General features: G+C 39.1%; 1 protein-coding gene across 1 annotated transcript in view; it reads right to left on the bottom strand.

Moving 5' to 3' along the window:
- Nucleotides 1-22,975, bottom strand: part of LOC137391539 (uncharacterized) — a 32,081-nt gene extending 9,106 nt beyond the window's left edge. Inside the window, exons 1-4 of the mRNA XM_068078043.1 lie at nucleotides 22,825-22,975; nucleotides 10,147-10,203; nucleotides 9,071-9,141; nucleotides 6,961-7,850 (exon numbers count right to left, since the gene is read on the bottom strand). Of these exons, the coding sequence (XP_067934144.1) occupies nucleotides 6,961-7,850; nucleotides 9,071-9,141; nucleotides 10,147-10,155 (970 nt within the window). The 5' untranslated portion in view covers nucleotides 10,156-10,203; nucleotides 22,825-22,975. The remainder of the gene's footprint in view (nucleotides 1-6,960; nucleotides 7,851-9,070; nucleotides 9,142-10,146; nucleotides 10,204-22,824) is intronic.
- Nucleotides 22,976-24,296: the final 1,321 nt, after the last annotated feature.

The following is a 24,296-nucleotide window of genomic DNA, read 5'->3' on the forward strand; positions in this document are numbered from 1 at the left end:
GAGTACTATCAATTCATAACAGCCATTTCAGTTAAAAAATCAATTTGTATTAAAAAGATTTGGAGCTCGGTGTTAAGTTTTCTGAAAGGTTTGAGGCAAAAATTGGTGACTTCAATGTAAAAATTTCGGCCTGGCCAAAAACAAAACACATCTGGCCGAGGTTTTGAAGAAGCTGATGACGGTGCCTTAGACTCTGGTTCTGGCTCACCCATTCAAAACCCCTCAATATGCAGGTAATACTTCATAAGCCGATTCCAAGAAGTAGCAAAAACCAACTGCTAAACAAAGGCAGCCAGGCTGATACACCTACGGGAAGTTCTAAAAAGAATGCAGAAAATCAAAGTCAGGCAGGCAAACAAAGTTGGAGTCATCTTTGATGTACTTAGGCCTCCACTTGGCCTCTTTTCTAGAGAGGCTCAGTTTAAACTGAGTAGCCTGAGGAGAGCCGCGCAGACCACCTTTTAAGAGCATGCGGTCTGAGTAGAGCAGCTTGGTGGGTTGGCATACGGCGATCTGCCAGACTCTCACCAGACAAACATCGCAAAGGAGATGTTCTGTAGTATGCTAAACAACCTCGGCCTTCAATGGCATCTACTGGCCATGCCTACCGCTACACTGTCTGATGCGGCACAAGCTAGCACGGAGTTCCTTCAGATATGGTCTGGAAATGCCAGTAACCGGTTGTCCGGTTTGTAGAAGAGGAGCTCCCAAACAAGTGGCGTTGATCTAGGACCACACTGTCAGCCAGCCTGTACTTTTGGTACAGCAGCCGATGAAGCAAGTCCCGATGAAGATGAAAAAGGCCCCTCTGGCCAAACCCGTGGCTTCTGTCGACGAATGACCATTGACATGCACTGATAGACACTGGCAGTTGTTACTTAGCAAGGTGAAGGTGGTGAGAGACATGGTGGTACTGGCCCAGATCGAGATGACCATTTCATGTCGGTTCACCACCTGAAACTACTGCACTCTGATGCTGATACTGGAGTGTCGAGAAAAGGTGCAAGTTTGAACCGACCTGTGCTGAGTGGAAGCGTAGTCACGCCATGTCTGAAGCTCATCAACCATCTGGCACTTCAAGCCGGCATCACAGTCAGTACTTACGTGGGAGTAGAAGACCAACAGGTTGATGAAGAACCGCCCATCACCCGCACGAGTTTTATAGCCAAGGATGGAAAAGAACAGTAGGTAGAAGTACCAACCCACCAGGAGAACCAACTCCAAACAGTGAGAAAGAACTGTAAGAAGCCAGAACAAGCTGAAAAATTAGCCAGACTGCAGATGCGCTGTCAGGCTCCATTCAGCATGATAGAAAGAAATGTGGGCCAGACCTCCGAAGTTGAACACTTCATTCAACTGAAGGAGGGAGCTCGGTTAAAACATCAATATCCAAAATGGCTCAGACCTGAGAAGCACACCAAGGAAAAATGCCAAGTTTAGGATTTTTTAGCGAAGAGTTAAAAAGAGTTCCCCTGTGGTGTTGGTTTAGAAGAAGGATTAGAACTGGCAGCTCTGTGTTGACTCCCGCTAGCTAGCTCAGCAAGTTTTTTAGCACGCTGGATTTTGTCAGTAACTACTGACAAATGCCTTTAGATGCTGATGCTCAGAAAAAATCAGGGTTTGCAACCCACTCTGGCTTGTGGAAGTGGAAAGTCCTATCATTTAAACTCACTTCTGTCTCAGCTACCTTTTAGAGGCTGATAAAGCTGGTAGTGCACGGTTTCTATTGGCAGACATTGGATGACATCGCAGTCATTGCAACATATTTTGACATGCACTTGCACAAACTAGAAGAGGTGTTTAAATGAGTAAAGAAAGCGGGGCTCAAGCTAGCCAAATGCTAACTTTCTAGTCGCCAGCACACTCTTTACCTGAACTACGTTGTAAGTAAAGAAAAAGTGGCTACTAACCCTGAGAAAACATGGGCGGTCCGAAAGTGACTAAACTTTAGGGAGTTCAGAGAGCTGCAAGGTTTCCTAGGCATGGTAGGTTATTACTGTCAGTTCATTCTGAGCTTAACCATTTTGGCACAACCTTTGCACAATATGACAGAGAAATCAGAGAAGGGACATAGGAGGAGGAGGAGGAGGAGAAGGAGGAGAAGCAGGCCGCCTTTGATGATCAGTAGAAATGCATCTCCTCAGTACCTGTATTGGAATAACCTGGTCATGGTCAGTTGTATATATTAGATCTAGATTCGGGTGAATGTGAGTAAGGACAGTATTGTCTCAAGTTCAAAACAGAACAGGTAGAAGATTGCCTACTTCAGCAAGGTCTTGAGGACTGTCAAGATGAACTACTGCAACACATGGAAAAAGTTGCTGGCCATAGTCAAGTTTGTGAACAACTTTCGACTGTATCTATATGATTGGAAGTTCATACTCTGAACTGACCACGCTTCATGCTTCCAATACATGGTAATGCCAGTGGGCTGAGCCGGCAAACCTGTAAAAACTGCCAGTTGTGCGAGCTCATCAAGCTAAGGGACGGTGAACTCACTCGGAAAAAACTTGCCATGAAGGACCAGCCCTTGTCATGTAGATTGGAAGGAAGCCCTTCCAATCTAATGATAGAATCTTAGCCTAAGATACTATGCTAGTGTCAAAACACTCTAGCCTAAGCTATTATGTTAGTATCATAATATCCTAGTCAAAGCTAATATTTTACCATCATAATATCTTAGCCCAAGCTACTAGGTTAGCATCATAACATACTAGCCAAAGCTATTATAGTAGTATGATAACACCTTAGCCTAAGCTACTATGTTAATATTGGGAAAAACCTAGCATAAGCAACTATGTAAATAACAACATCGTAACATAAGCTACTACCGTATGTTAACCTAAGCTATGATGTTAACATACTACAGTGGTCTTAACATCACTTCAGAGTTTAAACAGTAATAACACTCTCAGTAACTCCAAGATCGTCAATGCATTCAAGTTTCTCAGGACATCAGTTATTCTTGTTACTGTTTGTATTAATGTAATATTTCCGCACTTTAATTTAATTATTTAAATATTATTCCTCAGTTGGTATCGAGAACATATTTTTCATTGATTTTCATAGTCAGTTACTATAATTTTTATCTGTGGTTTAACTTGATAAATTTACTCACCTATGTTCACTTCTAGCCGCTGTATATATTTATAAACTCCAACGACTATAGATGAATTATTTTCATCCCAAAACAAGCCGTACGGCATTTTGAGTTTACATTCAGATGCAGTTCTTACTTTAGTCTCTCTTTCACCTAAGCATATAGAGTCTGACTCGAGTGTTTCATTCTTCCAGGATATGATTATTAGTCTATTGTCAGACATAGCCGATGTCACGTAAACGTTAGGTGTAATAGCGATAATTTTATAGAGCCTTGCCTTTTCTGATAAATCTACTGCTGTTATCTGTTGGGATGCAATTTCAACTTCAACCAAACCGGTTTTAACTGTAACGTACAAACAATGTCCATCTCTGCTCGCAATCAGGTCTATCGTTTCAATTAAATTAATAGAATCGTTTAAAAATGTTGATACTTCGCTGTTTCCACTGCTGAATATTCGGATGGCATCATTCATTTTTTCAGTGATTAGATATAATGATTGATTTCCTTGCTTTACTCTGTAGATACTATGTGGTTCGTTAAAGCGTGCCATAAATCCATTGCCATTATTGAAACCTGCATGTCCACATCGTCCTGCGATTGTCGTTGGTGATTCTATCGGTTGTGAGGAGTTGAGTTGTAAGTATTGAGTTGAGTGGATGCAGTGGTTGAGATGATCAACCATAAGAATGTGACTTCCATCTTGACAAAACCCTGAGATGATAAAGTATCCATTTTTCAGGATCCCGGGCCAGATCTAGGATCTTTTTGGCAAATGGCTCATTGAACTCGCCAGAGGTGCCGGATGTTTTTCTGTGGTGTTGATTTGGGAGAAGGATAGAAAATGGCAGTTCTGCGTTGACTATCACTAGCTAAATGTAGTTGCGGAACAGGATGCCTACCCCTTCTCCAGATCAACAACAAACTTGATGGCCTCACCGGCAGCAAGTTATTTAGTATGCTGGATGTCATCAGTGGCTACTGGCAAATGTCTCTAGATGCTGCCGCATAGGAGAAGTCAGCGCTTGCAACCCACTTCGGCTTATAGAAGTAGAAAGTCCTACCATTTGAACTCACTTCTGTTCCAGCCACTTTTTAGAGGCTGATAGAGCTGGTATTGCATGGCCTTTATCGGCAGACACTGCTATTTTACTTGGATAACGTCACAGTCCTTGCAACAGATTTCGACAAGCACTTGCATAGGTTAGAGGAGGTGTTGCTGCAGCTAAAGGAAGTGGGTCTCAAGCCAGCCAAATGCCAACTTTTTTAGTCGCAAGTGCACTTTCTTCCTGGTCAACATTGTAAGGGAAGGAGTGGTTATCGACTCTGAGAAAAGAAGGGCGGTCCAAAAATAGCCAAAACCCAAAGAACTCAGAGAGCTGCAAGGTTTCTTAAGTATGGTAGGTTATTACTGTCAGTTCATTCCAAGCTTCACCACCATGGCACAGCCTTTGCACAAGATGACAGATAAATCAGAGAAAGAGACATGGGAGAAGGAGAAGCAGGTCACCTTTGATGATTTGTAGGAACGCACCTCCTCAGTACCTGTTTAGGGATACCCCAATCTGAGTCTGCTGTTATCTTAGATACGGATACGAGTGGATGCAGGTAGGGGCAGTATTGTTCAAGTCCAGAATAGAGCAGATAGATTGCCTGCTTCGGTAAGACCTTGACGACTGTCAAGAAGAACTATGGCAGCGCATGGAGGGATTTACTGACCATAGTCAAGGTTGTGAACAACTTCCGACTGTATCTATATGGCTGTCAGTTCGTACTCCAAACTGACCATGCCTCACTTCAGTGGCTGTGCAGGGGGAAGGAGCTGTTCAACTAGGTCGTGAGATGATTGGAGATCATGGTAAAGTTTCAATACACGGTAATGCCAATGGGCTGATTCGGCAAACTTGTGAAGATTGTTGGCAGCGCAAGCTCATTGAGCTGAGGGACGGTGAATTCATCCAGAAAAAAAACTTGTCACGAAGGGCTAGCCCTTGTTGTGCGTGATGGCTGGCCATTTGGGTCAACCCGCTGCCTTTAAAGCAATAACTAGAGAGATTGACTCAGAACCAGCTGAGGCCACCCTGAAAACTGCGACCATGCTCAAGTGAAGGCTTCAAGTGACATTGGTAAAAAGCTGGCACAAATGCAGGCTAATGCCGACGGCCCGTGGCCACCGTGTACCAATCAGTTTGGAGGGAAAGGAACTGACCAGGAAACAATTGAAACTGGAGATCAGAGCTCCGGCACCCACAACAAAATTCGGCCATTTTTCAGAAAGTGATCGGAAGGAGTGTTAGAAACCCAGACATTACCCCACAGCCAACCCAGATGGTGTGCAGTCTGTCCACTGTCTGTTGAAAAAAACACTGTGTGGCAAACACTGTGAGCAAGCCTTGGCTCACTCTAGGGTGATCAGGATCACTAGTTGCCTCTGTCTGATCTGGTAGTGGCTAAGACTGACAGTGATCGTTAAGAGACTGGTCAAAAGTAGTGAGTTGTGCCAAGCCACAAAGCACAGCAGGATGAAGACATCCAAAAAAAAAGGAAAAGGCTGTACAACAAATGCCCTTAAAAAAGGTAGCAGTAGACTTGGTAGAGCCCCTGTTAGTGGTACCAAATGGTAGAAAATGGATACTGGTGTTAACCAACCACTTTACCCAATGGCAGAATGCTCCATGGCGCCAATGGTAGACAGAGCCCTGGACAAGCGGGTCTTCTGCTGCATGGGTTTTTCTGGAACAGATTCACACAAACTAAAGAACCCAGTTTGAGAGTCAATTGATGACTGAGCTGTGTCAACTCTGGCGTGTGGATAAGTTACAAACCACCCTATATTATCACAAGACCACCGGAGTAGTGGAGCCCAACAATCGGCAACTGGGTGACTCATTCAGGGAGCTGCTACTAAACTGAGACCATGAGGAATGGGCTGTGTTACTCCTCTAGGTGAGGAGAGCGCACTGGGGTACCCCTCACTCGACCGCAGGGAAGACAGCAAACCTGTTCACGCTTGAATGAGAACTGTGCCTGCCAGGCTTGCTAAAATAGCACCCTCTACTCGCGGAGTTCTAGCCAACATATGAATACATGGTGGTGCTACTCGAAAAGTTGGAAGAGATGCACAACACTCTCCCCCAGGCACCGATGGAAATCCAAAAAGAGGACCGACACAAGCCACTCCTCTATTTTCTTGGAAACTGGGTCTGGATGGTGAATAAGCAGTGGAAGAGAGAAGACAACCCTTAGCTGAAGGCCAGATCTATTGGGCCACATCAGATCATAAAGGTTTGGCCCAACCACACTTATCTGGCAGAGCAGCAAAAACAATCCTCCATCCAAAGCGGAGGCCGGCTGAAGCCTTACCATGCCTTACAATATGCATGGTTCTGTACTATTAACTGTACTGTATTTAAACTACTATGTTTAGTATAATAACATCCTAGCTTAAATTATGTGAGTATCATACATCCTAGCCTAAGCTACTATGTTAGTATTATGACAGTAGCCTAAGCTACTATGTTGGTATCATAACTTCCTAGCCTAAGCTACTGTGTTAATAACAACATCCTAACCTAAGCTACTATGTTAACCTAAGCTATGATGTTAATTTACTACAGTGGTTTTAACATCACTTCAGAGTTTGGACAGTACTAACACTCTCAGTAACTCCAAGATCATCAATGCATTAAAGTTTCTCAGGATATTAGTTATTCTCATTACTGCTTGCATTAATGTAATATTTCTGCACTGACTAAATTGTTTAAATATAATTCCTCAATTGTTATATAGCACATATTTTCCATTAATAATCATAATCAGTTACTATAGATTTTATCTGTAGTTTAACTTGTGCAACTCACCTATGTTCACTTTTAGCCGTCGTATATATTGATGGCACCCTACGACTATAGATGAAGTCTTTTCGTCCCAAAACAAGCCATGCGGTCGATTGAGTTTGCATTCAGATGCGTTTCCTACTTTAGACTCTCTTTCACCCGTGCATATAAACTCTGACTCGAGTGTTCCACTCTTCCAGGATATGATTATCAGTCTATTGTCAAACCTAGCTGAGGTCACATAAACGTTGGGTGTAATAGCGATAATTTTATAGAGTCTTGGCTTTCCTGGTAAATCTACTGCTGTTATCTGTTGGGACGCAATTTCAACTTTAACCAAACCTGTTTTAACTGTAACGTAAAGATAACTTCCGTTTTCACTCGCAATCAGGTCTATCGGTTCAGGTAACTTAATAGAGTCGTTTAGAAATGTTGATACTTTGCTGTTTCCACTGCTGAATATTCTGATGGCATCATTCATTTTGTCAGTGATTAGATATAATGATTGATTTCCTTGCTTTACTCGGTAGATACTCTGTGGTTCGTTAAAGCGTGCCATGAATGCATTGCCATTATTGAAACCTGCTTGTCCACACCGTCCTGCGATTGTCGTTGGTGGTTCTATCGGTTGTGAGGTCAGGTATTGAGTTGAGCGGATGCAGTGGTTGAGATAATCAACCATAAGAATGTGAGTTCCATTTTGACAAAACCCGGAGATGATACGAAAATCTTCACTTTGAACAATATTTTCATTGTTTTTTAATGATGTTTCATCAGCACCACTACTAATTCTGATTTTTTCATAACTGGAAAACAAAATGTTTTTTTGAGAGCTGAGACTTTTTTCAAAGTGATACGCAGTCCAATACGGAGTGTAGAGAACCTCAGTCATATTGTTAGCTCCATATCTCACTCTAAAATATATCAGAGTGCTGTCAATTAACAAATGCTTTATTTTACAGGAACTGCTCTAAATTTTCCTTTTACATATTTGACCTCTTTATTTGTTGTGAATGAACATACTACAACTTCGGTATACATGTAGTTGCAAAATAGCATCTATTTATACCTCTTAGTGTTTCACATACCTTGAAGGTTTACTTGCAAAAAAATTCACATTACAGCTATTTGGTATCAAAAGGTTCACAATGTCTTACTCTGCTGTGTTGTAGATGCAAAATAAAAAGAAATATGACTAAAAGCTCTTGAAAGCTTAAAAATGAACAGTTAATTGTAGCCATGACAAAAACGCCGTAGTTTGGAATCCCTTTAGTTTGACGAGGTACTCAAGTTCAAACATTATGGTTAGTGTTTTGACACGTGATGTTATCACGTGAAATTAAAGGCTAATGAAAGGCTCAATATAAAATATCTCGTAGCATTAGTTTATGACAAACACTTCGGATTCTACCCAAATGCCCGTATCAAATATAGATGCTCGCTACTTTACAGTTTCATTTCAGCTTGGTCTTATCATCTAGTTGTAATCTAATCATGTGACCCATACTTTCTGCCAAATAGCGCGAATAATTTCTGCAGCAATTTTCAACTATCACAGGTGACCAACAGGCTGCTCATGTTTATCAGAGAATGATATGTACTCCTTTGAGCTATGGTTAAAAAATTAAATGAATTATTACGGTAGATTTTGAGATATTAGTGCTCAAAGTGACAACATTAAAATGATGATGAAATAAACGCGTAAGAACAATAGACATGGTTTTATTGAATGCGTGAAGTATATTTGTGAAAATATTTCGACGAATGAGGTTGCATGAAAGTATAAACAGAAGCCATCATGTTCAGCAATGTCCCGACTGTGCCATTTTGGAAAGAGATTCCAATCTACGGCGTTTTTGTGATGGCTGCGATTAACTGTTCGTTTTTGAGCTTTTAAGAGCTTGTAATCACATTTCCACATATTTTGCACTTACAACACAGCAGAGTAAGACATGGTGAATCTTTTGATACCAAATAACTGTAATGTGAATTTTGTTGCGAGCCAACCTTTCAAGCCACTCTCAAGCCACACTCGTGGATTGTAAGAAGCTATCAAGTTAGTTGAGTGATGATAGTAAATAATCACATGTTAATAACTAGTGCTTCGTAGAAGGTCTCCCTAGCCTCTACTCACCCCGAAATCTCTGCTAAAGTGATGTCAGTTGTCACCAAGAAAATGTAGCAAATCAGCAAGCTTGCCCTTGACTACAATAACAAAACATGTTATCATTATTAACCCTTGATTACTTTCTCTTTTGATATTAGTGACATCATAGCAACCTGAAGTCGGTATTCATCAAATGTCCATAAATGCCTTTAGTGATTCACACAATGACAAGTTAATAGAGACAATTGCTAACCTTTTGGTAGCCGTCAAGTACCTGTTCAGTTTATTCTAACACATGGATAAAGTTAGTTAGTTTACGAGAGGTAGGCTGTATCTATGGCTATAAATCTAGCTATTAAACTGAGATGGGACAGCCACAAAACATCTATATTGCCTAATTGTGTCCTATAATAATTATCAAAATATATAATGTATATATATATATGTATACATATATGTATATAAATACGGGACAGATGGCGCAGTTGGTACGGTATTGGGACAGTGATCATTGGGTCCTAGGTTCAAACCCCAACAACTGCATCCTTGTGGCAGGTCCTTAGACAAGACTCTTGCCTGTATATTGTCTACAACCTCTATAAAGAGTGCAATAACAAAGCCATGCGGGCTTGGATGTCGCCTGACCAAACAAGGTCTGCACTGCTGGTAGCTGAACCAGGACAAGGGAGTAACAAATGGACTACTTGTTCAAAACGGTTGAGTGCTCAAACTTCCAGGTCTCTGGTAGTATACCCGAATTAGAGCAGAAATTACCCCCCAAATGGGTTAAACGGGGTGAGGAAACAATTTTTCTTTTTTATATATACATAAATATATATAGGCCCTATTTAAAATTCCCTCTATTAATACTAAAAGTCTATTATTTAGCAAAGGAAATGTATTTTATTTGCTGAACAGATGAGCCTGATTCGAAAACTTATAACTTGATGATAAAGCCCTCGTTGTCATTAGTAATCTACAATACACAAGTTTATTAAAGTTAATGTATTAGAAAATACATTCTTTGCTATTTTAACTTCCATATAGCAATGGGTGACATTTTCAATTGAAGTTTTGTAAGTTAAATATCCTTTTTGTCTTACCTCAAACATGGCTGTTCAGCTGCACTGCAAATGTAGCTCCAGGCACTTCCTAGGATCCTTAACAAGTGAAGCATGACTTTAAGGTATCGGTGAACACACTCATTGAACATATTGAAAAGCTCTCAGACCTATCGTCATGTTAAATATTGGCAGATCAAACGGCAGTTTCATTTCTATGAGTCATTAGATCAATTGTCAATGCTTCAGCTTTCTGAAAGCTTTAAACAAGAACTTAGCTTAAATCAACATATTAGTAGGAGTTACGACATCACTTCTTTTATTAAAGCATTGCTTACCTATCATTGGTTGGCATATAGCCAAGGGTTTTATTGCGTCAAGACCCCACTAACCACTGCAATATTAATGAATAGAAATAAAGGAAAAGGTTTTATCTTCAAATCAGCAGCTCTCTTCCCTATTCTTCTCTATACAATGGACTCTCGCAATACACTTTTAATTCCTTCCAGTGTTGACATTGTAAGGTGAACATTTAGCAAAGAGGGGTATAGAAACGCATAGTAAATATCTAATTAAAGGCAACCTTTAATGTCCCTTAAAGGTTGACTTGCAACAAAATTCTCATTACATTTATTTGATATGAAAAGATTCACCATGTCTTACTCTGTTGTGTTGTAGGTGCCAAATATGTGGGAATGTGAATACCAGCTCTTAAAAGCTCACAAGCGAAAAGTTAATCACAGCCCCACGAGACCGCCGTAGTTTGCATTCTCTTTCCAAAATGGCTCAAATGTGATGTAGTTGTGAGAGATGGTTTCTGTATACACTTTCATGCAACCTTATTCGTCAAAATATTTTCAAAAAAACACATTACGCATTCAATAAAACCATGTCTATTGTTCTTACGCGTCTGTTTTATCGTCATTGTAATGCTGTCACTTTTAGCAGTGATATCTTATAATTTACTGTAAAAATTCATTTAATTTTTTAACCTTGTCTCGAAGGAGTACATATCATTGTCTGATAATCATGACGAGCCTGTTAGTCACTTGAGATAATCGAAAAGTGCTGCAAAAATTATTTGCGAATAATTGGGTCACATGATCAGATTACGACTTGCCGATTAGACCAGGCCGAAACAAAACTGTAAAGTATCGAGCATCTATATTTGATACGGGTCTTCGGTAAGACCCGAAGTGTTTGTCATAAACTAGTGCTACGACGGGTTTAGTAAAACGCGTGACGCGTGACGAGGCGTGATGGTCAAAAACACATAAATAACGTAGAAGCATTCTAGAACACTCATAGATGATATTTTGATGGTTTTCAGTAGGGTCAAAAATTTTTCGTGACAACGCGTGATGGCTAAAATCGTGCAAAATCGTCATAAAATCGTTCCCAATGGCTAACCGGATGCATTCTACGTAATATCTCGACTGACCAAAAAAATGTTTGAAAAAAAAATTGATTAAAATATATTAAAACTGCATAGAAGCACTTAAAAATTAATTCTGCATCGTCAGAAAACATATTTACAGTGCTTAGAAAAAAATTCGACCTGTATTAGCCTGAAAATAATCACCCGTCACGCGTTTTACGACCGTTATAGTAAAAAACGACGACCGTCTAGTACGGCGACGGTCACCGTTATAAACGGCGACCGTTTTGAACACGTTTCACTAAACGGATTGCCGATTTAGAAAAACGCGTGATGATTAAAAATACTTCAAAATGACATCAAATCTTTATAAAACATTCCTAGATGATATTTTGATGGCTTTTAGTTGGGTCAAAAAATTTACCAAAAATTGCGTGACAACGCGTGATATATGACGGCTAAAATCATCGTGAAATCGCTCCTAATGGCTTACTGGATGGTTTTACATAATATTTCGACGAACTTTGAAAAACGCGTGATGGTCAAAGTCGGTTTAAAACAACTTTAAAATATTTACAAATGTATTCTACATCGTCAGAAATCATATTCACGCATGTCTGACAAAAATTTCGACCTGTATTAGCTTGTAAATCGTCACGCGTTATACTATGCGGCTACCGATATAGTAAAACGGCGACAGTTTCGCACACGTTTTAATAAACGGGTTGCCGTTTTAGTAAAACGCGTGATGATTTGAAATACTTCAAAATGACATCAAACCTTTCTAAAACCGCCTTCAAATTATTTTACCTTGAAAACAAACAGTTGTTAAGACATTATTTAAAAAGCACATAGAATGCCATTGGGAGTAATTTTATGACCTTTGAACTTCACAAACCCCTGGAACGGTAAATACGTGACTTTACTTTGATAGCGAAACGTAATGTAAGCGCCATATTGGAGAGCTAATTGTGTTCTAGTTTCTTATGTAAACAAACCGTGAAAAATGATATAAACGTACCTGTCGAAAATATATCATCCACCTGGTGTTAATGAAAACTACTCCTACACAGCGTTTAGAATGCCTGAAAGAAGAATTCCTATTGATAACAGATGAAGTGGATTATAATAAATGAGAACTGGAAGTGAAATAGATTTCCATGGACCACATTATTCATACAAACGGTATTACAGATGCATAAACCCAGCAAATGATATATTCAGGCAAATAACCACTGTTCCATTATATTTAAAATTATATTACATATGCATAAACCATAATGGAGAAACTTAGCACATGAAGTATCTTGATAAAAACAACACATGCTGAAAACACAGAAACGGTTTTTAAGATGTAAGTGATAATAGCTCATGAATGTATGATACGTAGAATCTGTAAAAATGGAATAAACTACCGCAACAACTACACGGAAATTAAAAACAGTTGTAATAGAGGATAACCGAAAGAATGCAAACAAGGATATGCAGGAATTAGTGTAATCATATGATTAAACCTATACGTAAGCCTTACAGAAACTGTGTGAATTGAGAGATGAGATTGAGAGGTGAGATTTGGATACCACCAGAGATTGAGCCAGTGTCAGAGTGTCTTACAACTAAATCATATTATAAATAAGGGTACAACAACAACTACAGATGAATATTATAGTAATTACATTATTACTGCCCTTTAAAAAGTACTACTTTAGTATTTTATGCCGCAAAGATGCACCTTGCAGTTTGAATGTACGATTTTAGCATAATTATGCTGTCTGAGATCATAGAAAGACTGAATAAAGTTTTTCATCAATGAAGCATTGTTTGGTATGCCATCTGCTGTGTCCGTAAGGTGTTTCCCAAGGCATAACACATCACTAGATCCTACACTACTGATAACATACGCCACGCAATGGAGTGGATCTGGGTTTGCATTAATTCGAAAGTATCGCTCTGTAACTAGCAGGATTGTGATGACACTGTCTGATGGACGCACCAATCCTCCATTGTTTTGTAGCTCGAGTAGAGTATAGAGATGTCGGTAATGGATACTTGACTTAGTCGTAACCAGGGACTGACGGCAAATGTTACATGACCGCACTTTGTATCCAGCTATATTGAATGTACTGTTACCTATAACAGAAATTAGACATCTGTAATCGTTGTGAGCTCCAAAAACTGATTAACTTCTGGAGTAGCCTGTAAGATGAGAATCTCATCTCGAGCACTAACATTACCTGTCTTACCAGCATCTGATTTTGCGCCACATTTGCTGATAAGTTTGCGAAAGGTAGCCTTAAACTGAGTAACAGTAGGATTATTATTCCAACCACCTAAACAAAAGCCTCAATTATAACAATTACATATAATCAACCAAAATGAATGTCTTATTCATATAAAAGCTAATACCCTTAAAAGTTTTCTTGGAACAGAATTCAGATTACAGTTATTTGGTATCAAAAGATTCACTATGTCTTACTCTGCTGTGTTGTAGGTGCTAAAAATGTAGAAATGTGATTACAAGCACTTAAAAGTTAAAAGATAAACAGTTAATTGTCGCCATCACGAGACCGCCGTAGATTAGAATCTCTTTCCAAAACGTCTCAAATGGGACGTAGTTGTACAAGATGGCTTCTGTTTACACTTTCACACAATCTCATTTGTCGAAATATTTTCACTAATATACTTCACGCATTAAATAAAACCATGTCCAGTGTTCTTAAGCGTCTATTTCATCACCATTGTAATGCTGTCACTTTGAGCACGGCTATCTCAAAACCTACCGCAAAAGTTTGTTTAATCATTTCACCTTAGCTCGAAGGAGTGCATATCATCCTCTGATAAACATGAGGATCCTGTTTGTCATCTGTGATAGACGAAAAATTCTGCAGGAATTATTCGCACTGTTTGGCAGAAAGCACGGGTCACATGATCAGATTCTGACTAGACGATTAGACCAAGCTGAAACAAAAGTGTAAAGTAGCGAGCATTTATATTTCACACGTGCTTTTCTGTAGAACCCAAAGTGATAGTCATAAACTAGTGCTACGAGACGTTTTAGATTGAGCCTTTTATTGACCTTTCAATTTCCGTGAAAACAGCGTGACAAAACGATAACCAAATGTAATGGCTACGTCGGAGAAATAAACAGATTTCAATCTACGACGGTTTCATGATGGCGGTGATAAAATTTTTATTTTTTAGCTTTAAAAAGAGCTTGTAATGAGATTTGTACATATTTTGCACCTACAACACGGCAGGGTAAGACATGGTGAATCTTTTGATACCAAATAACTGTAATGTGAATTTTATTGCAAGTTGACCTTTAAGATACAACAATACAGCTAATAGAATAAGCTAAAATAAAATAGGTCAAAATGCTACCATATCGCTACGTAAAATGAAAATGTGACAATTTTCACTGTAAGTCATTCACACACATCTTAGGCATAAAGCTTTATGGAAATTTCTTAATCAAGCATGGATAAAAAATTGATTGCACCCATTAGATTATTTCAATAGAAATAACAACAAACAAATTGCAGAAATAATGCAAAGAAGTACTAACCATTGACACTGTTATATCTCGTTTTGTCAGTTTCTGCTTACCGAAAAGGAGTTATCTCCTCATTGCTGGGAAATTCGACCTTTGCATTATCTAAGTCGGAACTGCGTAGGAAATTGCATTATGGTTTGGATCCGCCATCTTGTAGTCCACGTTGACATTTCGTTATAGTGTATTAGGCGCGATTAGTACGACCAATAATATTGCGTAGCTGGCCTACGTCACATTGGTATAGCGTGAGTTATTTCTCTTAATAGGGGCAGTGCTGATAACCTCCCCCTGTCACAGTCCTTGCACTCGTTGGTCTTCAGATACAACATCTAACCGGGAGATTCGAACTATCCTTCTTTCTTTTTTTTTGGGATGGACTCTCGACCTGTGAAGGCCGCTTCCACGAGACGGTGATCGTCCTGCATCTTTACTATCAAAATCCGTGCCTGGTCACGGCAGGCTGTGGACATCCAAGAAGGAGTGACCAGTCTGCAGTGGGCGATCACTGATAAAAAGGTAGATTACAGTTATAACATATTTTCATAATTAAAGCCATTTTTATATTGAATCGCGCATCCCACAATGTAATAGCTATAAGGTTCACACCGTAATATTATTAAGCTCTGCTTAATAATATTATGTAATAATAATAATAATAACAGCCAACAGCTATCTTTCTCTCGCATGCTCAGCGAGCTGTGGAATATTGTGATATGTAGAGAATTTTAAATACCGATTAATTTCAGTTACGGATAACTAATTTATAGCGAAATCTTTCATATCATTTTGGTGGAGGTGCCTGTTCCTTCAACGCGGTACAGGTTATAATATAAATAAAAGGCTGTTGGTAAAATAAGTTTCATAACGAATATAAATAAAGGAATAATTTACTAATAGAAATAATCCACTAATTTTCTTTTTGTGCCATTCCTGGTCTACTACACGAAGGCATTCGTATCTTCGCTGACCGTACTGGCTTTAATTTTCATTGTTTCGAATTTGTCATGAAGTTCTTTTACAGCTAACCGCTGTTTGATAACGAATATAAATAAAGAAATAATTTACTAATAGGAATAATTCACTAATTTTCTTTTTGTGCCATTCTTGGTCTACTACACGAAGGCTTTCATATCTTCGCTGACCTTACTGGCTTTAATCTTCATTGTCTCGAACTTATCGTGAAGTTCTTTTACAGCTAACCGCTGTTTGACTTGTTTTACTAGGTATGTGTTTTCTAATCAGATATTAAACATAATTTTGCCCCGTTCTTTAGTGGGTTTATTGGAATTTTTTTTTCCTTATTATAATATTGTTCCTTGTTCTTTCACTTTCTTACACGCGGTGTTTCCTCCCTGTAATCAGTGCCGGTTCACTGGTTGTTTGCTTGCTTGTCAGCTTGCATGTTCTCGAACTGATTATTATCGGTCTCGTTAGTGGCAGTCTTGCCGAAAACCCTAGTTTCTTACCCACACCTGCAATCGCGTGGCTGATCACCTCGCGTTGGTGTTGTGCGTATCGGAGCTCCCCCTTTGCTGGCGTCGTTCCAGCTGTGTTTGTAGTGCCGCTTCTTGCGTTGCGCTGTTTTCATTAGGGTTTGTTAGTGTTGCCTGGTGTTCGTGGGCTCACTGTTTAAAGATTTTGGGAGAACTATTATAGTGAAATAAAAACTATTACACCGTATTAAAAAGCATTATATTGTTAGAACTATTATAGTGAAATAAAAACTATTACACCGTATTAAAAGCATTATATTGTTAGAACTATTATAGTGAAGTAATCACTATTACATGTATTAAAAGCATTATATTGTTATAGTAATACATTAATACATTCTTTTAGTGAGATAATAATTTTAATTCTTGCATTATGGCAGAAGGGTTTGATGATGACTTTGACCCCATGGCAGATATAAATCCACTAAACTCACGAAGTAGATTAAATGTTCAAGATAAATCAAGTACACATAAGCAGGATACAAGAGCTGATATGAAAAAGGAGATGCTCGAGTTCTGGAAAACTCTTCCCGAGGATTTAAAATTGGAGGTGATGAACCATGAACTAGGGTCGGATGCACCAAATCTAAGCGCAGCATCTGCATTTAGAACACCAAGAATGCAATCCCTTTCGCCAACATCGAGCAATCCGTTTATAACCCGCAGTAGAGCAAGTATTTCTTCTGTTCCTCCTACGGCCAGTACACAGTTGCCAACCAGGGCACTTCCTACACAACCATCTCCAGTACTCGCTACACAACCATCTTCAGTACTCGCTACACAGCCATCTTCAGTACTCGCTACGCAACCACCTTCAGTATTCGCTACACAGCCATCTTCAGTACTCGCTACGCAACCACCTTCAGTATTCGCTACACAGCCACCTTCAGTACTCGCTACACAGCCACCTTCAGTAGTCCCTGTACAGCCACCTTTGGCACCAATAGTACTCCCTAATTTCCATGATATGGACAATTTTTCCAATGGTCCAGGAGAAAGTTGGGATAGTTTTATTGAGAGGTGGGAAATAAAAATTAGACCATATCGCTTCTCGAGCGAGCAACTGGCACTTACTCTGCCAGATAGATTTACTGGTGCGGCTTATGCTAAATATAAACGGGTTGTTAGGGCCAACCCTTCACTCATGATTGACTACGTACAGCTTAGAGCTGAGTTAAACAAACTTTTCACTGTCCATACTAATCTTCAGGGGCGTGGTTTATATTCTATCCAACAAGGTCGCCGAACGGTCGGTGAATATTATGCCGAACTCTCCTCGCTTGCTGATACAGCGTACGGCAACGTACCAGAAGCATATCGTGACACTTTCGTTGTAGACATTTTTATTCAAGGTCTTCGAGAGTCCATTAAGAAAGGACTTATGTTTAAAGGTAAAATGACCCTTTCTCAAGCGCTGCATGAAGCTGAAGTTGTCGAGCTTGCAGAATTACAAAATAAAACCCCAGCTAAAATAATGTCTGTAAACGAAGTTAACTCAGTCGAACCTCTTCTCGCTCCCTTGTGTAATCAAATCAAGGATTTGAAGCTCTTGGTGGAAAAACAGGCAGGTAACCCAGTAGCTCAACGTAATCACCAGCCTCAACCACCATATCAGTCTAGTTATGGTAGTAATCACCGTAGACCACAGGATAATAATAAACCTCGACAGTTTTCAAACAACTTTCAACCACGACCACGTACCCAAAGTTACAACTCGCAGAGTCAATCGCAATCTTTCAGAAATATATCTAATCGTGGTCGCTCGCAAAGACCTTCTTATGGTCGTCCACAACAACCGCAATCTGCGGATAGACTTAGAACTAAAAACAATCAATCTAACAATGGCTGCTGGACATGTGGTTCACGGAATCATTGGTCGAGAGAGTGTCCTAAGAAAAATGTAAACGCTGTCACTGCTACTGCTGATGGACTTGAACCACAACAGTATGCAGAGTTTCTCCTCACTCAACCTCAAGAAATGGACGATTTGAAAGTCAACGCTGTTGAGGTCGTTTCAAATCCACCTTTGAGGAAACCATCCTCACGTGGTACTGGTTCGAAACTATCACCTAAGAATAGTTTCATGCTCACCCTTCTTACAGTCTGTGCTCTGTTTTCTGGTACTGAATCTGCACGGATCATCCTTCCAGATAACCCGATGATTTGCGGTTCTACTCCAAAAGCTGCTCACATTTACAACATAACTCATGAATACCCTTGCACATCCAATGCAACGAGCAATAATCATACAGTCCCTCAAAACATGAACATACAAGTATATCAAAAGAACATAGTAGAGTGGCAATCAATAGCCTACCAGTGTGCAAAGTTTAAGGACAAAATAGCTACCCAAATTTCTTTCTTTACAGATATAAAATCCCGTACTGCTACAACTGAACGCATACCTGTAAGCAGAGAGGAATGTGAAAGGATGATAACACACAAAACTTGTTCTGCTGGTTCTTTAATTGGTTCTAATGGTGTATTTGTTACTCAAAATTCTGCCAATGCATCCTACCAATACTGTTGTAAGGAACATACTTTTGAAGCTGATCAATGTAGTGTCATTGTAACTTCTGTCTTTAAGAAACACAATGTAGAAGTCTTTGAGTCACCCGCAGGTGATGTTTCGCATTGTCGTTATGAACATGGTAGCTGTTTACTCTCAGATCAATCAATACTTGTATGGGAAACTAATAGGGAAAGTTATTGTGAATACGAAAAATGGTACACGATGAAAAGGAAATTGTATGAAGACCACTTTGTCAGTAATGATCGCAACTTGGCTCTAACTTTCCATACGTACGGGTATCTGTCATTCACTAACTGTAAGGGAAACAAAACTAGTCTCTCTGATCAAGGAGTCATGATATCTTTTCTTGATCCTGTTAATTTTACTACGTTAGCTCAGAAAATTAAAGTTGATTACACTGCTTGGGGTGATGATGTAGTACTTTTGAATGCTATGTTACAAGGATTAGCAGGAGAAATGCATAATAACCTGATAGAGCAGTTCTGGGACAGTTACTATTATACATGCCACCTTCTTTCACAAACTTTAAAGATAATCACTTTGCTTATGGAGAAACACCCTACAGTCAGTGCTAGGTACATGCTACAAAACCCATACATAATAGCTTCAAGTGGGCCTGGTATTCTAGAAATTTATCCTTGTACCGAATTACCTCCTGATCTTTACCGCATTCTTCCAATGTCGGAAAACAATTGTACGCAATTCATTCCCATCGAAGTCAGCATGGGCGGTTCAAAGAGAATTGGATATCTAGATCCTATAGAAAACGTTGTCCACAAAGATACCCACACTGTTGACTGTTCCTACATAGATAGAGTGACCCTTAGACTAAATGGTAGTACGTTACGTTATTCACAAACTGGTGATCTTTCTGCTTTGATTAATGTTTCTAGACTTCGTCTCCCTGACATTCAATTAGGCATACAGCCTATTAAAATCCATGAAACTGTTTATAGCACTGCTCATCGTTTAAACTGGCATGAATTAAGTAACCACCAAAGTCTAAATACCTTGTTAGCAACTTTAGACCGCCAAAGACAAGTTCTGGAAGCTATGGGCGTACAAAGTTCACCACATCATACTTTAGAACATGATGTTATCGAGTCAAAGGAATCACTGCTTGGTAATTCCTTATTTGCCTTCCTGTTTGGTGGACACGTTGCTTCCGGTTATGAATTATGGTCTTTCTTCTGTAATATCATTGTTTCGATAGTGGCCATAGGTTTCATACTGTACACATTGAGAAAACATTGTTGTCCGAACTTTCGAGTCACTATACCCCGTCTTGGTAATGGACAGCTTGTAGCTAATGTAGACGTTGAGCGCAATGATGCAGATTGTTCCACTGATTCTGAGGATGAAGTCGCAGAGACGGCTGTCTCTCCTTTAACCCCTCAACAAATAGTGCCAATGGAACCCAATTGTCCAGCCCCTACTGGTCAATCTTACCTTCCCCCTTTAACATCAACATCTGAGACATGTCATCTCAGGACTCTTCCAACTACTTCAACGGCTACGCACATCCGTCCTCCTGCGTACCAACCTATCTACCCCAACCTTGCCGAAGCTGAATTGGAACAATGTGATGAGCAGACCAATGATGCTCCTTGGCGCCCATTCAATTGGCCTTCTTTCTACAAGAAGAGGGACCCAAACTTTGTATATACTTCCTAGTCTTGTTATATGTTCTTCCTGTCGACTGCGGACAGTCGATTATATCGTCCAGTCGATGTCAGTAATTTACTCACACATATATGTATATCATAGAGATGCTTACATTCGTTCATAACCAAAAATACCTAAATAAAAAAAAAAATTTTCTTATTTAGCGTTGTAAACTTTTATTAACGTTGAACTATTACGTTCAAATATTCTCTTTATGGCTTACGTGCTTACGTTGTAAACTTTTTATTAACATTGAACTATTACGTTCAAATATTCTCTTTATGGCTTACGTGCTGATCTGCATGTTCCTATTATCTAATCCATGGGTATTAACTGTATACCTACAAACTGAATGAGACACCGCTATAATCTCCTTGTCATGCTGCGAGTGTACTCGCATCGTGATGTCTCCTATACGTAACATTTGCGGTGTTCACAAGTATTTACAGGTATACTACTGTATGACATAATAATCAATGTGTGTGTCCCGTATATCACATACGAACCTAAGAGCATACTTAATCATCTGCTACTTCCTATCAGCAGGTATAGTTAGGCCAAAGAGAGAAGCCGGAGATAGAGAACTCTAGTCATTGGTATATATACTTCTATCTCACGACTGGAGTTGCCCTTTTAAACCTAAAGACAATAGGTGGTATAATTTTTCTTTAACCACCCATTGGTAAGTTTTAATTTTTCATCTATAGACATTATCCATTGTCTTAAAATAACTTTTGTGGTCTATTAACACCTAACCATATTTCCATCATGGGTCACCACTTGAATAAAGGGAGATGCTATTTTTCCTCCCACTGTTCTGTGTATCTTCACAGAGGACTGTGAATTCTTAATATCTGGGAGAATGTTATATCTCGTTTTGTCAGTTTCTGCTTACCGAAAAGGAGTTATCTCCTCATTGCTGGGAAATTCGACCTTTGCATTATCTAAGTCGGAACTGCGTAGGAAATTGCATTATGGTTTGGATCCGCCATCTTGTAGTCCACGTTGACATTTCGTTATAGTGTATTAGGCGCGATTAGTACGACCAATAATATTGCGTAGCTGGCCTACGTCACATTGGTATAGCGTGAGTTATTTCTCTTAATAGGGGCAGTGCTGATAACCTCCCCCTGTCACAGTCCTTGCACTCGTTGGTCTTCAGATACAACATCTAACCGGGAGATTCGAACTATCCTTCTTTCTTTTTTTTTGGGATGGACTCTCGACCGGTGAAGGCCGCTTCCACGAGACGGTGATCGTCCTGCATCTTTACTATCAAAATCCGTGCCTGGTCACGGCAGGCTGTGGACATCCAAGAAGGAGTGACCAGTCTGCAGTGGGCGATCACTGATAAAAAGGTAGATTACAGTTATAACATATTTTCATAATTAAAGCCATTTTTATATTGAATCGCGCATCCCACAATGTAATAGCTATAAGGTTCACACCGTAATATTATTAAGCTCTGCTTAATAATATTATGTAATAATAATAATAATAACAGCCAACAGCTATCTTTCTCTCGCATGCTCAGCGAGCTGTGGAATATTGTGATATGTAGAGAATTTTAAATACCGATTAATTTCAGTTACGGATAACTAATTTATAGCGAATTCTTTCATATCAACACAGATGCGTTACGAAAGAGATTGACAACAACATCTTCTGCTAAGCTGCAGACATATTCATAAGCACTTGCTGTGGCAGCTTTCGCGGTTTTGCGTGCTGTTTGAGGTTTCTGAAAGAAATTTAGATATATCTACTTTAAGTGGATATATCTCTACTCCTAAATATTAATATAATAAAAATTTCAAATTTAAATTATAATAAAACCTTCCTTCTGAAGGAAAAAAAGTTCACTCACTAGCTTATAAATTTATCTAATCACCAACAACATACAGTCCAACTTGTACACTCAGCAGTGACACTGATCGCCTATCCCTCACCGAGTGACTAGGGTAGTAGAACAAACTAATGGCAGTACCTACTAACTAGTAGTAACTACCTAAATAACTAGTAGAACTAGTAGTAGCACAACTAGTAGTAGTAGTAGTATACTTTAGCAATACTAATAGAACTGGTAGTAAAAGTGACTCACTTATGAAATGTCATGCCATTTCCTTTGAAAGTCCATTCCTGCGTTTTTTACAGTTGATGGAATAGCAATAGCACTGTGTACCTACACCCTTCTGTCTTTTACATAAATGAGTAGTAGCAATCTCGGTAGTCTGTTCCTTTCATTTAGCGATGTATTCGTGATCTGCCAAAGCTGTTAAATATGTAATTAGATTTCTTTTTCACATTGAACACAATGATATTTTTTCTAAAACAAATTTAACACGGCGACTGCAGGATGTCCGCACTCGCGAATCACCTTCGCCTTTTCCAGGGTTTTTATTTCAATGTTTATGACAATCACGCACCTTTTTCACGCATCACGTGTTTTACTAGACCCGCGTAATTGCTACATGTGTGTCTATGCAGACAGAGGAAAGATAATATATACGTATACAGATATATTCAGTTTCAAGCCAACTTCTGTAGTCATATCATTTCAGCAAAATACTGCTTTGTTAAATTCTATTTGAAATTTGACATAAGGACTTGTATTGGTAAGTAAAAATAACTATAACTAGAAATTCCACTGTCATACAGCCCACGACCAAAGAGATGGCCAGAGATATTGGCAAAAAAATAAAGGGTACTAATGGTTGAGAAATGCAATATTAGCAATCAAATGGCTCTGCAGTGCAATAGGATAACTGCAATGGTAGCTGTAATGTACTGGGTGTGGGTGTTATTATATACAACAATAAGCAATAATGAATGAAAAAGATGTTTATATTTTCCCTCTGCAACAGGAGAAATGCAATATTGGCCAATATTAGAAGTAAAATGCACTGATATTCTTAGAATAAACAATTTTATTAATATAGTAATAATAGAAAACCAATACACAATTTTGTTTACATTTCAAAACGTCATAGGTAGCAATATCGAGAAGTTGTGGTATTTATATAGGTTTTTATAAAATTTATTTAAAAAGTGTTTGGTCATGACCCCAGGGCTGATACTCTGAAAGAAACACCCACCTGGATAGGCCCAGACTTGGATATTGTACCCCCAATCACCTGGTTGGCCAATTTGAATTTGGATATTGTACCCCCAATCATCTGGTTGGCCAATTTGAAATACACCCCCTAAACACTAGGAGTTCCCTAGAGGGCACCCAGGTTTCACGCCCCACTAAACATCCAATATGATTCATGCATTAATAAAGCAGAAAAAAGCTACAAACCAAATTCCCAATTTTATTTAAATACGTTTTTATTTCGGATTTTTCGTTTGTTCAGTATTGCAAAAACGATCGTTTTTTTCTTCTGCGAACGGATTATTTTTTTGTTGCTAACAGAGGCCAATATATTTTAATTTACTATTGGTAAAAAAATTAAACAAAAAAGGCAATTAGCTAACCATAAATCTATTTATAAAAACCGTTCGTGTGGCGGCATAATAGTCGCTCTGCCCACTAACGTCAGTAATCGCAAAACGGCAAAATGTCGCTATGCC

Source organism: Watersipora subatra, chromosome 3 (assembly GCF_963576615.1).
Source record: "Watersipora subatra chromosome 3, tzWatSuba1.1, whole genome shotgun sequence".
NCBI lineage: Eukaryota > Metazoa > Bryozoa > Gymnolaemata > Cheilostomatida > Watersiporidae > Watersipora > Watersipora subatra.